The sequence below is a fragment of the Helicoverpa armigera genome, chromosome 4 (assembly GCF_030705265.1).
Source record: "Helicoverpa armigera isolate CAAS_96S chromosome 4, ASM3070526v1, whole genome shotgun sequence".
In the NCBI taxonomy this organism is placed as follows: Eukaryota; Metazoa; Arthropoda; class Insecta; order Lepidoptera; family Noctuidae; genus Helicoverpa; species Helicoverpa armigera.
Window position 1 is genome coordinate 5,187,485 of NC_087123.1, and position 13,787 is coordinate 5,201,271.

The following is a 13,787-nucleotide window of genomic DNA, read 5'->3' on the forward strand; positions in this document are numbered from 1 at the left end:
AACATACACATAAGATAATATAATAATTTTAATGAACGCACACACAGGGTCACTGTTATTGGTCAAGGGGGAGCAGACTGGCAGCGTATGACGAGCTTTGTATAAAGACGTGGGTAAATCAAAACTATACATCAAATTATATGTTGTTCACCATCAAAAATATGTTTTGTGAAACCTACTTTCGATATAAATGTCAGTGATTATCATAAAACGTTTTAATGGATTTCAAATAATTAATGGAACTAAAAGTTCTCAATCATTTATATGGAGTGGTTATAGGGCAAAATAATGCGATAAAAATTAATTAGGTAACCGCACTTGGAATTAAATGTACAAACAGATCAGATTCCAAATAGAAGAAAATGTAATCGTAAGATGATAAATTATATTTATGCAAGTGAATCATCCAGACAATATGTTATTGAGGCTGCAGTTTTACATAAGTATATAACATTGCATCAACCTTTTTGGACCCCAAATGAATAATTGCGCTATAGACAGATGAAATTATATAGAGCGCTTAAGAATTTCGACTATTTTATGTATTCAAGTACGTTTAACAAGATTTCTTTAAAATTAACAGGTAAGCTTTCGTACTGAGTTTATTGTGTTTGTGTGTGTAAATGTAGTTTAGTAGGAGTCTCATCATACGCACCGTGCAGTTGAAGCACTGACTGTGGTAGTTATTGTTGAGCGCCTCGACCCACCTGTCGCCTGCCTCCACCGGGAAGCCGCAAGCGAAACATTTTGTCGTGAACAGGTCGTTCCAGTCTGAGAAATTAAATTAAACCCCTTTGTCAAATATTTTGAAATAGGTACCTCCTTTAATGACCTACAAAAATATTGCACTAAAGTTGTATAATTATGTATAATACACAAAATCCGCTACATACCAGCTTCGCAATATGGCAGACCATCTTCTAGGAAGAAGGGATTATTTCCGAACAGTTTTCCACAGTAGACGCAATTGAAGCATTCAGGATGGTAGTGCTTGCCGATGGCGTTTAAGCAGTCCTGCAAGTAAACAGTAATTAATGGCAGCATGTAGGAATTGTCGTCCGTAGGTTTTGTATTTGTAATACTAGTTTTGTACTTACGCCCTTAATTTTGGCGTGGCACTTATCGCAAGCAGGCGCGATGTACTGTTCGAAACAGAATTCACAGTAGAGCTGACCATTTTCTTCAACGAAGCCAATGTCCTGAAGAGGACGCCTACACGTTGCATTTACGCAAATGAAGTGCTCCGGACACCAGATGCGGCCCAAAGCCGTTATGAATGGACCCCTGTTCAACATAATAACTGTTAGTCTGATATCGATCGTAAATCACGGCATTAAGTTTTTTTTTATTGTGTTTGGAAATGTAAAAAACATAGGTTAATTTTGTTAAAAAAATCAAAAACAACAATCGTGCTTGGCTAGCAAAAAACACGTTGACGATTTTGTAAACTTACTTGAAATACCAACATTTTGTAGAATAGGAATAATTGTTAAAATTATATTACCTCGTTATGGCTTTGTCGCATTTGTGACAAACAGGATAAAGTCCATCCGAAACGTCAGCGCATTGGATCGTGCTTAAAGGACGGGCAATTATATGAGAATCTCTTCTGCCGTCATCGTCTCTTGAAGTTTTCTTTTGTCTACGCCTAACGACTACTTCTTCCTCCGCTTTTTGCTGTTGTTGCTTATCATCGTTATCAGATAAGTCTTTAATTTCCTCAGAGTAAGTATTATTTGCATAGTCGTTATTTTGTCCATTACCATTCATATTCGATTTATTGTTGGAGTTTTTGTATGTGTAAAGCGAATTATCATACAATTGATCAGGAAGTTCTTTCTTCTCGCTGATTTTATCATCTTGTTGCGCGGTGTATACACTCTTTCCATTTTCGGAGTTAGGCCCATGTTCAATATTGTTAGTTTTGTTCCAAATATTTGTGTCGACAACATTATTAACCTTATCGTTCATTTTTGTAAGATTGTTGGTTATAGGAGTATCTGGTTTTTCAAATAATTTTCTTTTATTAAGTGTGTTAGAAAATGTGTTATCAAATTTAAGTTCCGATTTAATATCATTATTAATTATGTTCGTGCCAGTTGAGCCATTCATGCTGTTTAAAAAGGAAGATTTGTCTAAGCCTGTTTTACGTAATGTGCCCGTATAATTATTTTCTGTTTTATGTATATCTTCACTACTGGAGTAACCGCTGCCATTAAGAGGATTTTCATTACTGTTAATCGAACGTTCTTCCATAACCAAACTGGCATTGAGAGCTTTGGGCATAGTATCGTATTTTTTCTTATCAGTAATAGTATTCAGCGAATGACCTATCGGAGTACTGTGGACGTTAAAAGTTGGTACTGGGGAGTTTGGTAAAGGCGGAGGTACCAAGATGTTTGGCTTCGACAATGAATCAATTATTGGATGGTTATTTTTAATCGTGTCTTTAATTTTATCACCAATGCTTTGTATATTTTCATGTGTTTTATATCCTCGATCCAAAGTTTTTGTGAAATTGTTTTCTGTAGATGGCAAATTGTCTGAATTCAGCGGGTGTTTTGTAACGACTGTGTCCTGAATTTTATCGGCCATTGTCTGTATGTGGTCAGCCGGTTTAATTTTTCTTTGTATGCCAATTTCATAACCATTTAATGCCATTTTCGCCATTTTCCTTATAAGCCTTTCCTCTGCTGGACTTTTGTATTCCGTTTTATGGGGACTGCTTGTAGGTAGCTGTTCGTTAGCTGTTAGAAAAATCAAAACAATAACATAAACAAACCACTCAAAAGCTGAATTATTAAATCGTTAAGTTAGTGCATAGCTAGTTCAAACCTAAATTTCTAAATACGAATTAACAAACACAAAATCAAAACTTCTAAAAAACAGCTTTGTCAGTATTCATATTTTATAGTCAACATACAAAAACCACACAATACATGCAACACGCAAAACAGTAAGACGTTTTTTCGTGTTTCAATCACCTAATATGCCCATTACAGGAAGCACATAGTGGCACGCGGGAGCCGGGCAGCGCAGCTTTATTCAAAACTCCCCTTCCTCGTTTTGGGGCAGATGAAACACCGAAAGTTTTGCCACGAGCGGCAGCTCCTACACTCGAACCTGTCGATGGGGTAGGATCACACACTGGACCTTGGTTAGCACCAGAAATCGAAGGCTTTGGATCGTAATTGTCTATCGTTCTACTGGCGGACGTCATATTTTGATTAGTAAGGTTAAGAGATGAACTCTGTTGTGTAGATGGCAAACTCATCATAGGGGGTGGAAAAACTTGCTTCGGGTTAATACTAGAAGGCCGAATGTTACAGTCCATGTTTTGTGCGTATGCCCCAGGTATTGATGAACCTCCTTTTCTGATCTCTATGACTTTAGCAGACTGCGTCCTTTCGAATTCTTCAAATGTTTTTCTAGTTGTTTGGACAGTGGTATTGCCTTGTTCAACAACATTTTGAGATTGCATTTGTCTTTGGCCGTAATTTTCCTGGATCATAGAGTCTTCTTTAAATTTCATATCGCCTTTTGTGTAATTCTCGCTTTTGTATCCCACATTTGAATGTCTTTGTTCCTTAACAACTGGTTGCACCGAACCCCAGTTTTTGCTTCCACTTGTGTTATATATCTCTGCAGCTGTCTGGAACTCTCTTTGATCCCTTTCATGTTGCCTCCGCAAATTTGCAGCATCTTGTGAACTGAATGGCTCCATCGAATAATTTTGTGGAATCGAATCTTTAATACGTGGTGCATGAGCTTTTAATGGATTTGGTGGGGGGCCTTGGGCAGGAGACCGTGATCGTGGTTTTGGAGTAGGAGATCTGCTACCTTCGCGGCTAGACGGCTCATAAAGGTGACTTTCCGGAGCCAAATGTTCTACTGTGACTAAATTCATCTGATAATGGGGAATAATTGGTGCTGGCTTGTTAATTAAACTGGGTGTGGTTGGGCGACTTCGTGCTGGTGATATTCTCATGATGTTTTCATCTGTTACTGGTTGAAAGGTCATAGTAATAGGAGTATCTTTATGGAATTGTACAGGAGGTTGTTGGACTGGCGTCTTTACTTGTTGAAACTTTGGGGTTGGTGCTTGAGGAGCAGGGTAGGTTGATGCTTGAGGAGTAGTGTAGGTTGGTTTTGGTGTCACAGATTTCTCTTTTGGCCTAGTCGGTGGAGCAGTTGATGGAGTAACAGGTCTTTGCAGAACTGCCGGTGCGTTATACATATCCGGCGAAATGCCTCGTTGCGATGGCAATTGCTCGAAATTTCGTTGGTAAGGTGGAATGCTATCAGGTCTATGTAGTCCAGATTTAGACCTAACTGCTGTTGAAGTGAGACTTTCTTTTTTATCTAGTTGCTCAAAATAATTTTGAGCACTTTTAACAGATGAATAACCTTGAGTTGCCATACTAGTTGAAAGTGAAGATTGTTGCATCATCATTGACTCTGAAAATGATGTTTCTTGTTTTGTTTTGGTGGCTTGTGTAAAACTGGTTTTTAATTCATTACTTATGGGTGGGAAATTTGTTAGTTTACAAAATTCCTCCGGTTGAGGGGGAGGGAATACTTGTTTGGGCACTGGTCTGAATGCCGACATTTCTGAAGATGACTGTAATTTACAAGTATTTTGCATAGCTGAAAATTCAGAATGCATTTGATCTGTCATTTGCGTTAATGTTTGCGTAGCAATTGGCTTCACGATATCAGAGATATTTGTTTCCGTCACATGGGATATAGTACTCGTCATGTACTGCGTTGATTGTGTAGTGCTGGTGCTAGTAGTGCCAAAAGGACTATATGGTCTATCGGGAGCAATAGTTAATGCATCTCTTAGTGATCCTCTTCCAAGTGACTGATTTTGGTCACACGATCCCCTGCCTATCACCTGATTTTGATCGTATATTTCATTGTCTGTTGATTGATTTTTAGCGTAGCTCATTGCTACGGGCGTGAAGGGCCTGTCAGGTGCTATTGTTAAAGCATCTATCATAGGTGAAGATGTTGCTTCACGGGGTTCTTTCGGTTCAATTATTATTTTAAAGTCGGGTGGGATATACGGTTTAGTTTCTTCAGGCATTGGTACAGGAGGAGCCACTTTTTCAGGAGGATTATACGTCTTTATGGGCGGTATCGGACTAATACTACGCTTTTCCTGAAGGAACATAGGAGATGGTTGTGTTGGTAATTGCATATTGGAAATTTCGGCGGAATCTTTTATTTCCGAAGCTGCTGGCACGTCATGCTGGACTGTTTTCTCATCTGAGTTAGTTTGACCCATTATACTAATTGGCTGTGGTGGTGTAGGCAGAGGTGAATATGGGCGATCTGGTGCAGTGGTCAAAGCATCCACCAATGATCCTCTAACGTTTTGATTGGTTGCATTGCAGTTCGTTCCTGCTTGCAATGTCTCTGTTGCCACAGGTTGAGCATTTAGTTTTTGTTGTTCAATTTTATTATCGTTTGGTTGGACTTGCGTGTCAAGCGAAGAGTTTTGCTGATTTGTAATTACTTCCTCAGTTTTCGTTTGGAGCTTCGCCTCACTATTGCGTTCATGTTTTTCCACCTGGTTCATATTAACAGATTCTTGCACAGCATTGGCAATATTCGGTTCGGCTTTTGTATTAGTCATTTGAGGGACCTGCACTTGATCTTGTGCTTTCGGAGGCTGTGAGACGCTCACGGATTTTACTTCAGTGGCTAATTTTGTTTGCATATTTTCTTTCGATTCAATCATTTGAACTTTTTTAGTAGTTTCATTGATCGGAGGATTGATTGATTGATCGGAGGGATTTGCTAAAGACTTCGGAGGACACGTTTGAGTTTGGTAAACAGTTGTACTCTGGCATTCAGAAGATTCTTGAGAGAAAGACTGAATAGTTCGACTGGTTGATTCTTGCATCATTTGTGATTGTTTACTCTGTACGACAGATTCAGATTTAGATGTTGCCATCATAGAAGACATAGCTGCAGACGTGTATGAAACACTAGAAGAAAATTCATCTCTTTGTTTCGATGATGTTACAAATTGTTCCACAGATTGTTGTTGAACATCCGCAATCTTAGTGTCTGGATTAATTTTGGTTACCGCCCTTGTCGTTTGTTCTCTACCATTCGTGGGGTTCATGGGCTTTGTACTAGGTTCATACTTTGGCAGTTCATCATCAGAGGGATTTGCAGGTGGGGGCCACACAATACTTTTTACATTTTGTGCTGTTAGTCATAGTTATGATGTTAGAAGGGTTATTGAAGGGAAGAAAATAGATGAAAGTAAATATTAGTAAATTTGAAGAAGCCACTTAACATAAAATGATGTACTTAGTTAAGCTAATCAACTAAAAGCAAACTGTTTAAAGAAGCCAGAAAGTTAAATATCGATTTGAAAGTTATATTATTTTATTAAATGACGCATTACTCGATAGTGCCAGGGCAATAGTTATTTAATAAATGTGGTGGCTGCTATTAACATTGGCTGCCCGCGTAGCGCATTCACACTATGTTTTATATAACAAACAAACGTATCATCAAATAATAGCTATATTAAGCTGCATTTCACCTATTTATAAATTACCTTTAAAAAGGGAAACTGGGGTCTCTGTCGAAAATAAATGTTTGACTTGGATTACTTAATTCCAAATTTGTTCACAGTATAAGCAGGAATATATTAGTCTTTTGTATTTTAACATTATATCTTTAGTAAAAAAAAATAAGATTAAGATATTATTTTATTAACAGTATACTATATTCTATGATTATCACGATTGATTACGATGAACTAATAACAATTAAATTCTAAGTAGTTAATTGGTGTACTTAAACAGTTATAAAAGTCTAACTTATGAATACTGATGTTGACTAGATGTGTGAGGATTTGAATGTATTTTAGTTTACCCATTCAGACTAATGAGTATTACCTACGTCACCTACAACATGTGATGTACATGTTATGGACCAAGTGATAAATTGGGCACTATACATAATGCCCGGTCATTATGAAAAATGCCCAATATGAGAGTGCAATTTGATAATAATTATTCAAATTATCAAATTGACCGGGCACTATACATATTGCCCGTGACCTTTTGGGCAAAGTAATACAAACATATTTAATATGATTTTTTTAACATAACACATCCCATATGAATTGACCCAGCATGGAAGTAAGCATGCAACATGTAGCAAGCATCGCTTCTGTCACGGCTCCGGCGCTGCGGGGCTCCGGCGGTCCCATGCGAGCTTATCGTCGCAGATGGTTTTCACGCTCACCACCGCAGCTTCGGCTTGCTGGCCGGCAGGCCGGCCAGCCTCAGCCGCGGCGGCGAGCGTTTCAACTACCTGCGCCTCACCTCGCAGGCCGCCTCGCCCCTCCGCGCCTACGCGGTTTTGAATTGCACTCTAGGGGTAGGGCAGACAAGACTACGTGGAGTCGGTTTTGCAGCGATTCGTTTTCGTCACTAAGTTCAATTTTAAATACAATGTTTAGAATCCAAGTTAAATTCGACCATAAAAAAAACGAGCCAAGAAAAATGAGATCAAGAAAAACGAGGCCGAGTAAGTAAATTAGATGACAATTGCCCAATTAATTATTTTGTGGCTAGACTTGTAATTTTCCATTAAAATAGAACATATAATTTTAACAATAATCATAAAATATGTAGCAAGTAACAGGATTTATTTATTAGAACAACTGCCACCCTCGCACCGCATAAAATATGGCTTTATTATCAAATTGCCCAACTATCATGTAGCAATATAATAATGCCCGTACAATGTGATAAATAATGAAGTTAAGATAGTTATTAATCACTTGGCCCGATAAAGCTAGACATTATGCATAATGCTCGGGCATTATAAATAATGCCCGAATTTATCACATGGTCCATAACATACATACACGATGGATTAACTATAATACGTGCGGCATCTTTCATACTTGTGTGACATAAAGTACTTACTAAATGTCATATAAAATATTTAGTCTGAAATGAAATGTTTAATCTACTGATAATAATAACATTGAAATATTAAGTATAAAAATAGAAAAGTATAAAATGAAGAATTTACAAAAAATAGTATTTTACCACAGGTAGAACATACCTATGTAATATTGATGAAGGAAACCTAAAATCCTTTGCAACACAACTTTAATTTACAGCTAAAAATACTCTCACCGAAAATACGAAAAAGGTACCTTGTGTTCAAAAGACATGTTTTACAAATCAGAAACTTCCATAGTTTTAATTCCAATTTTAGTTAAGTACATCACCAGGAAATTAAGTTTAAAAACATAATTTACCAAGATAGCCGTGAAAGTTTTTGATTTGTTGTGTGATTTTGGACTTATATGGCAAAAGTAACTCTCTTACTGGGGGCGAAGGGTGCCGCCGGTTGGGGAGCGGAGATGGGCGCAGGGGCAGGCGCGGGCGCCGCCACCGGTCGCGCCGGCGACATCGGGGCCGAGCGCGGCGATAGCGATGGCGAGTACGCCGACCCGATAGACGAACCGAAAGGCTTCGGACCCGACAGGTTGCTCGACGGCTGCCATACAAAAAAAACTTTGTAAGCCAAGAACTGAATAAGAGGTCGACATCGGAATTAAGAAACACAAAAGGAACAGTAATTGGTAGGTAGTATGGTAACAGTAGGGGGATACCATATTGATTGACGTAATCTCTATGAAAAAGAGGTTACAACGTTGACATCCTGAGTGAACCACTGCTTTGAATTTGGCAGTCCGGCAAAACCGAACTCAAAGCAGGCCTGTTTCGTCTCGTTAACAGGAACCTTGTTAGAAGAAATGCATTATGATTCAATCGAAATACTCACGCTGAAGAGCGATGACGATCCGTTAGAATAATTGTTGGTCGCTAGCGGAGGCAACGGCGTGGAGTATGTGTTGGTTGGCAGCCGGCCGCCGCTGTAGATTGAAGACATTTTATGAAAATATGCTCTAACTAGATTCCAAAAACCCTTAATTCTAGCTGGGGCCCGATTCTCCTAATTTTACTTAAGATTATATAGCCATTACAAACAAGGTACTGATATGATAGGTAAGTAAACCATGGGATAAAACATGATACTGGGAGGGAATCAGAATCCTAATTGATGAGGCAAATGACGCAAGGCACAGCTGTAGGAAAACCTAATGCTGAATCGATAGTGACAGAATATATATCAGACAAAATAAAAAACAAGAAAGACAAATGAACTCACGGAGGCACGGTAACAGGTTCAAGGTTTGGCGCTGGCGGGTTGTTGCGTGCAACCAGTTTAGCGTGGATGTCACAGTACAGTTTTCCGTTCAGGTTGTAGTAGCCCTGATTCTTCAGTGAAGTGCCGCAGGTCGAGCACTTGAAGCATTCCACGTGCAGGTTCTTGTCCTTGATGCGCACGAACACACCGCTATTACATAAAGTAATCGTTAGTCGACAGCGGGATAAAAACGCATCAATCGTTATGATGCAATGACAAGCAAGACTCGAAATGTCATAAAATCATTCAATTTCATGTTTGAGTATATACAGATGTAATAGTGTACATACATTTCTATAATTGTTACTTGCTACAATCATGCTCACCGACTTGCTCGTGCTTATTTCCACCAACTTGCACGCTAAATACACTGGTGCTCTTCTAAATACATATTATGAATAGCGAAGTGAGGACATGCTGAGTGAAGAAATACAGTGGCGTTGATACATTATTACATTCTGCCTATCTACTAAAAGTATGAAAGTAGATATAGAATATAGATGAAGACAATTAATTAATGAATTATGATTTGAGCTTTTAGGACAAATATCGTGACGAGAACGGAATAATGAAATGGAACTTGTTGTAAAACACGATATGTGTACTAACTTACATGTCACGTCTCCCTACGATGCCGTTTCAATATTTACAACACAAAATATAGGGAGGAGTCGCAACACGAAGGAATCACATCGAATTATTGTAAACTACACGATAGAGCTAGTGCACAGGTCGACACGGTCGCAAACACGTCAAGACATTCAGTGGGACGTCGCTTACATAATGTAGCGATTACAGTCGGAGCAATAGGGGGTGTCGTTGACAACCGGAAGCGCGTCTCGCGGCTGCGGCAGCGCCGGCGCGCCCAGCGCGATGCGGCCGTCGGGCAGCACCTCGTGGCAGCCCATGGGGATGCTGGGCCGGTGCGGCGGCTCGGGCGCCAGCTCCTGCGGCGTCTGCGTGCCGGCGCAGGCGCGCGCGGGCGGCGGCGGCTGCGGCGTGCTCACCACGCGCGGCGTGCGCGAGCGCGAGCGGTGCGTGCGGTGCAGGCTGCACGGCGTGCCCGCGCGCGCCACGCTCGCTCGTGAGTAAAAGTGAGAAGGCTCTGCTGGCCCGCAATAACGGGTTATTTCTATTCCATAGATGACCTATTAACCTTACCATGTAACCCGACATTTCATGAATCCTAAAAATCCTGAATTGAACTGCGCTCCAAAAGCAACTTCGCCTAGGTTATTGTAATCCTAACCGCGGAGTCAAATTTTGCTTGCGATATGTGCTACCGTGTCGGCCCGCGCGCTTTGTCCGACTTACGTGATGAGTCTTTCGCACTCCTCGCAAATGTTCTGCCCCGGGGGCAAGCCTCCGGTATTGTTGATGGGCGCGTCGGGCCGCGTGACGGGCGCCTGTACGTGACGGAGCCCGCTCACCGGAGCGGCCGGGGCGGACGTCAGTCCCACCGCGGGTTCGACTACTATGCCAATTTAGAGGTTAGTTAACATCTCTCTTGCTTTTATAGCAATGTGGTAATAGTGAAATATTCAGCAATTTAATTTGAGAAAAGCGAAAGATTTTTAGACATTGTTTTTCAACTATAGGTTTTCATAGAGGTACCTTTAATAAGGTGTGTATTGCGGAAGGTAACCCTATATTTAGAACTGTTTGTATCAGACACAACAATTGGTACATTGGTATAAATTGAAGCTTTTAGTGATTCCATAAGGATTTTTTTCTTGATACCTGGCTCAGGGTCGTTTTGTTCCTCTTGCAGAACCTTGAAAACAGCACTTTTCTCAGCGTCGTATGTTTTCTCATTCTTCTTGAAGTTCACTCTGTTAATGCAGAAAATTATATCTGATTTAGTTCTTCGCAACTTAGGTACAGTGCTGTTGCCCATACAATAATATTTTTTATTATTTGTTGTTGCATTGTGCATTTAAATGCAAAGTTATCCTTTATAAACAAGACTAAAGATTACCACCATTCGAGCAACATGCTTTAATCGATAACAATATAATGTAACAGACAGGCCCGTAGGCCGACTCTACCTAACATCTCATTGCAAGTCTTGCAAGTTGCAATACAAGGTTTATCATTTTCATTTGGATAAGAGGCTTGAAGGTTTAACAAAAGTTAGCATGGTTAACAAATATTCATAACCGGCATTACAAACTTGGGGCACCTTCCATCATTATCAATTCCCATTATATATTTTCCTTTGCTTTAGGACGGCTATATCAAGTGTCGGCAATTCAGGATTGTTTACCGTGATTGAAGCTCTGTGTATGTACAATTAATATATCGAAGAAGTTAGGTGAGACCTCTTTTCGCATCTGACTAAATCATCTATGTATCCGCAAATCCTTACCCGAGCACACCTCCCGCGAGAACTTCAGTTTGCGCCGACAGAGTTTCCGCAATAGTTTTGTCGCTGTACATATTTACTGGAGTGTTGTACTGTTTGTTTACTATGCTCTTCATGGAGTCGTTACCGTTCATCTGTAAGCGAATGATTTTTGATAAGCTTGCCATGTTCGGAAATTCCAAAATATGCAACAGCCTTACAGGGCGACTGGGAATTAGGTAATTCAACAAAAACAATTTGAAGTATGGAGTGTTTATAATGAGAGGCAGTGGGTTGTTAAGTACTTATCAGATACATGTTTTGATTTGAACTTAGATATTATGTAAATCTAAAGGACATGAGAAATTACATTCTCTTTACTTCAATTCACGGTGTTGCCACCTTAATGAAAACATCTCGAGTATTTTTGTTTATAAACTTCTGGATGTATTATGGTAATACTCACATAGCCGAAGGGCTTGGCGACATTGTTGTGACCAGAGCCGAAGGCGCGCGAGGGTTGGGGCGTCGCCTTGAGGGAGGTGTTGGTGACCAGTGTCGGAGTACCGCCGATGGACCGCGATCCTGGCCTGGGTAGACTGCCAGTCGGGGTCACGGTAGGACGCCAAGTGCCACCGCCACTAATTAGGAATAATTAATTAATTAACTTTATGGTAGTGAGCAAAATTCTCTAGTCTACTTTTGGATCAGCAAGCAAAGGATTTTAAATAAAAATTAACTGATGGTTTGGAAGGAGAAGGAGGGGGAGGAGGAGAATGGAAGCTCATTCAGCTTCTTCAGATATCTACAAACTATCAGCATTCAACAGAACTACCTCATCATTTCTTACATCCAAATTACACAAAAAAGAAAGCAGTACTTCGGTTTACATAACCCTGATTTTGGCTGATAATGATGTCGATATCCAGGTTTATCGGTATAGCTTACCGTTGTACAGTGAGCTCAAGGTTGCCCCCGGCTGCGCGGATGGTGTCCTGCGCCTCCTGGTGACGCAGAAGGTACACGTCGGTGTTGTTGACGCGGATCAGAGCGTCTCCCGCTTGGAGACCGGCGCGCTCGGCAGCGCTGCCACCGTTCACCTGGTAACAATTGGAGAACAATATTAGTATCATTCTGGTAGTTAAAAATGGGTTACATGGACAAGGCATCTCAGGATATAATTTATCCCTATTGCATAAATACGCTGGCTATAAAGTGATTTATTACCCATCAAAAAGGGGTTACGTAAGGCAATTTTCTCACTTCATTTAAATAATTTGGGTGCTTGTATATCTACAAGTTATAGATTTTTAAATTCACTTGCGAATAAGCGTTTCAACTTTTCAAATGCATTTTTTGTGAGCATTATTAAGTCTGTCCGGCTTCTTTGTCCCCATATGACAGTTGAATGGCTTTTGGCTGGATAGGTATGTGAAAAATAGTGGCCTATTAGAACTTGCTAGCTATAAGAAAAACCCTACATTTCGGGTAACCCACATTCCATGCGCACATTTAGTTTGAAATCAATATCGTTATATTTTACACGTCAAATTGATGTCGGTCACTTAGTTCTTTGAAAATAATCATGAAATACATAGAGGTCTTTCTTGTAGACCCTCCACGAACTACAGAAGTCTCCGATTCTTTCCACGAATAAGACTTAATGATCTTGCCGAAGTCTAGACCACCGTTAGCATAAATATTTGCATAACACATAAATCTACGTATGCACATATACGTACTGACAGCACCATAAAGCTAATGTAGGTAATTAATTTACTGCGGGATGAGCGGGGTTCGAAAGGAAGCCATGATGACGTCAGCGTGAGATCAGCGCTCGCGCAGCCTGTCTGGATCGCCTTATAAATAAAAAGGCAAGTTTTTGCACTCGCATTCCTATTGAAAACTGGCGTATTAGAAAGTTATTATTTTTTTTATCGCAGGGTGGCATTTTATAATGTATGTTTTTAAGAAACAGCTGCACGTCTGAATGCCAAGTTGGCGTCTGAATTTAAACACATCACTTTGTTATGTAGTACTCAGTATGTAGATACGCTAGATACACATTTAGGTCGGAACCTAGCCTAACAACTAAAATATACCTAATTCCCAGTTGCTTGGGTGATTTGTTATATTTATGTGGAATTTGAAATCGACATTTATAGCTTTGGTCTTATACCTA

The 13,787-nt window shown here is 40.0% G+C and overlaps 1 protein-coding gene across 5 annotated transcripts in view; it reads right to left on the minus strand.

Moving 5' to 3' along the window:
• The window catches only part of Zasp52 (PDZ and LIM domain protein Zasp), a 34,736-nt gene that overhangs the window by 2,592 nt on the left and 18,357 nt on the right, over window positions 1–13,787 (minus strand). Inside the window, exons 3-15 of one of the 5 annotated variants that reach the window (XM_049847063.2) lie at window positions 12,554–12,705; window positions 12,072–12,246; window positions 11,630–11,760; window positions 11,002–11,093; window positions 10,042–10,366; window positions 9,223–9,411; window positions 8,836–8,926; window positions 8,376–8,547; window positions 6,581–6,604; window positions 2,985–3,123; window positions 1,098–1,284; window positions 894–1,014; window positions 656–771 (exon numbers count right to left, since the gene is read on the minus strand). In XM_049847063.2, coding sequence (XP_049703020.2) covers window positions 656–771; window positions 894–1,014; window positions 1,098–1,284; window positions 2,985–3,123; window positions 6,581–6,604; window positions 8,376–8,547; window positions 8,836–8,926; window positions 9,223–9,411; window positions 10,042–10,366; window positions 11,002–11,093; window positions 11,630–11,760; window positions 12,072–12,246; window positions 12,554–12,705 — 1,914 coding nt within the window. Of the gene's footprint in view, window positions 1–655; window positions 772–893; window positions 1,015–1,097; window positions 1,285–1,504; window positions 2,748–2,984; window positions 3,148–6,580; window positions 6,605–8,375; window positions 8,548–8,835; window positions 8,927–9,222; window positions 9,412–10,041; window positions 10,367–10,575; window positions 10,736–11,001; window positions 11,094–11,629; window positions 11,761–12,071; window positions 12,247–12,553; window positions 12,706–13,787 lie in introns of all 5 variants that reach the window. The other 4 variants (XM_049847061.2, XM_064034091.1, XM_021345136.3 and 1 more) reach the window with 4 other exon arrangements.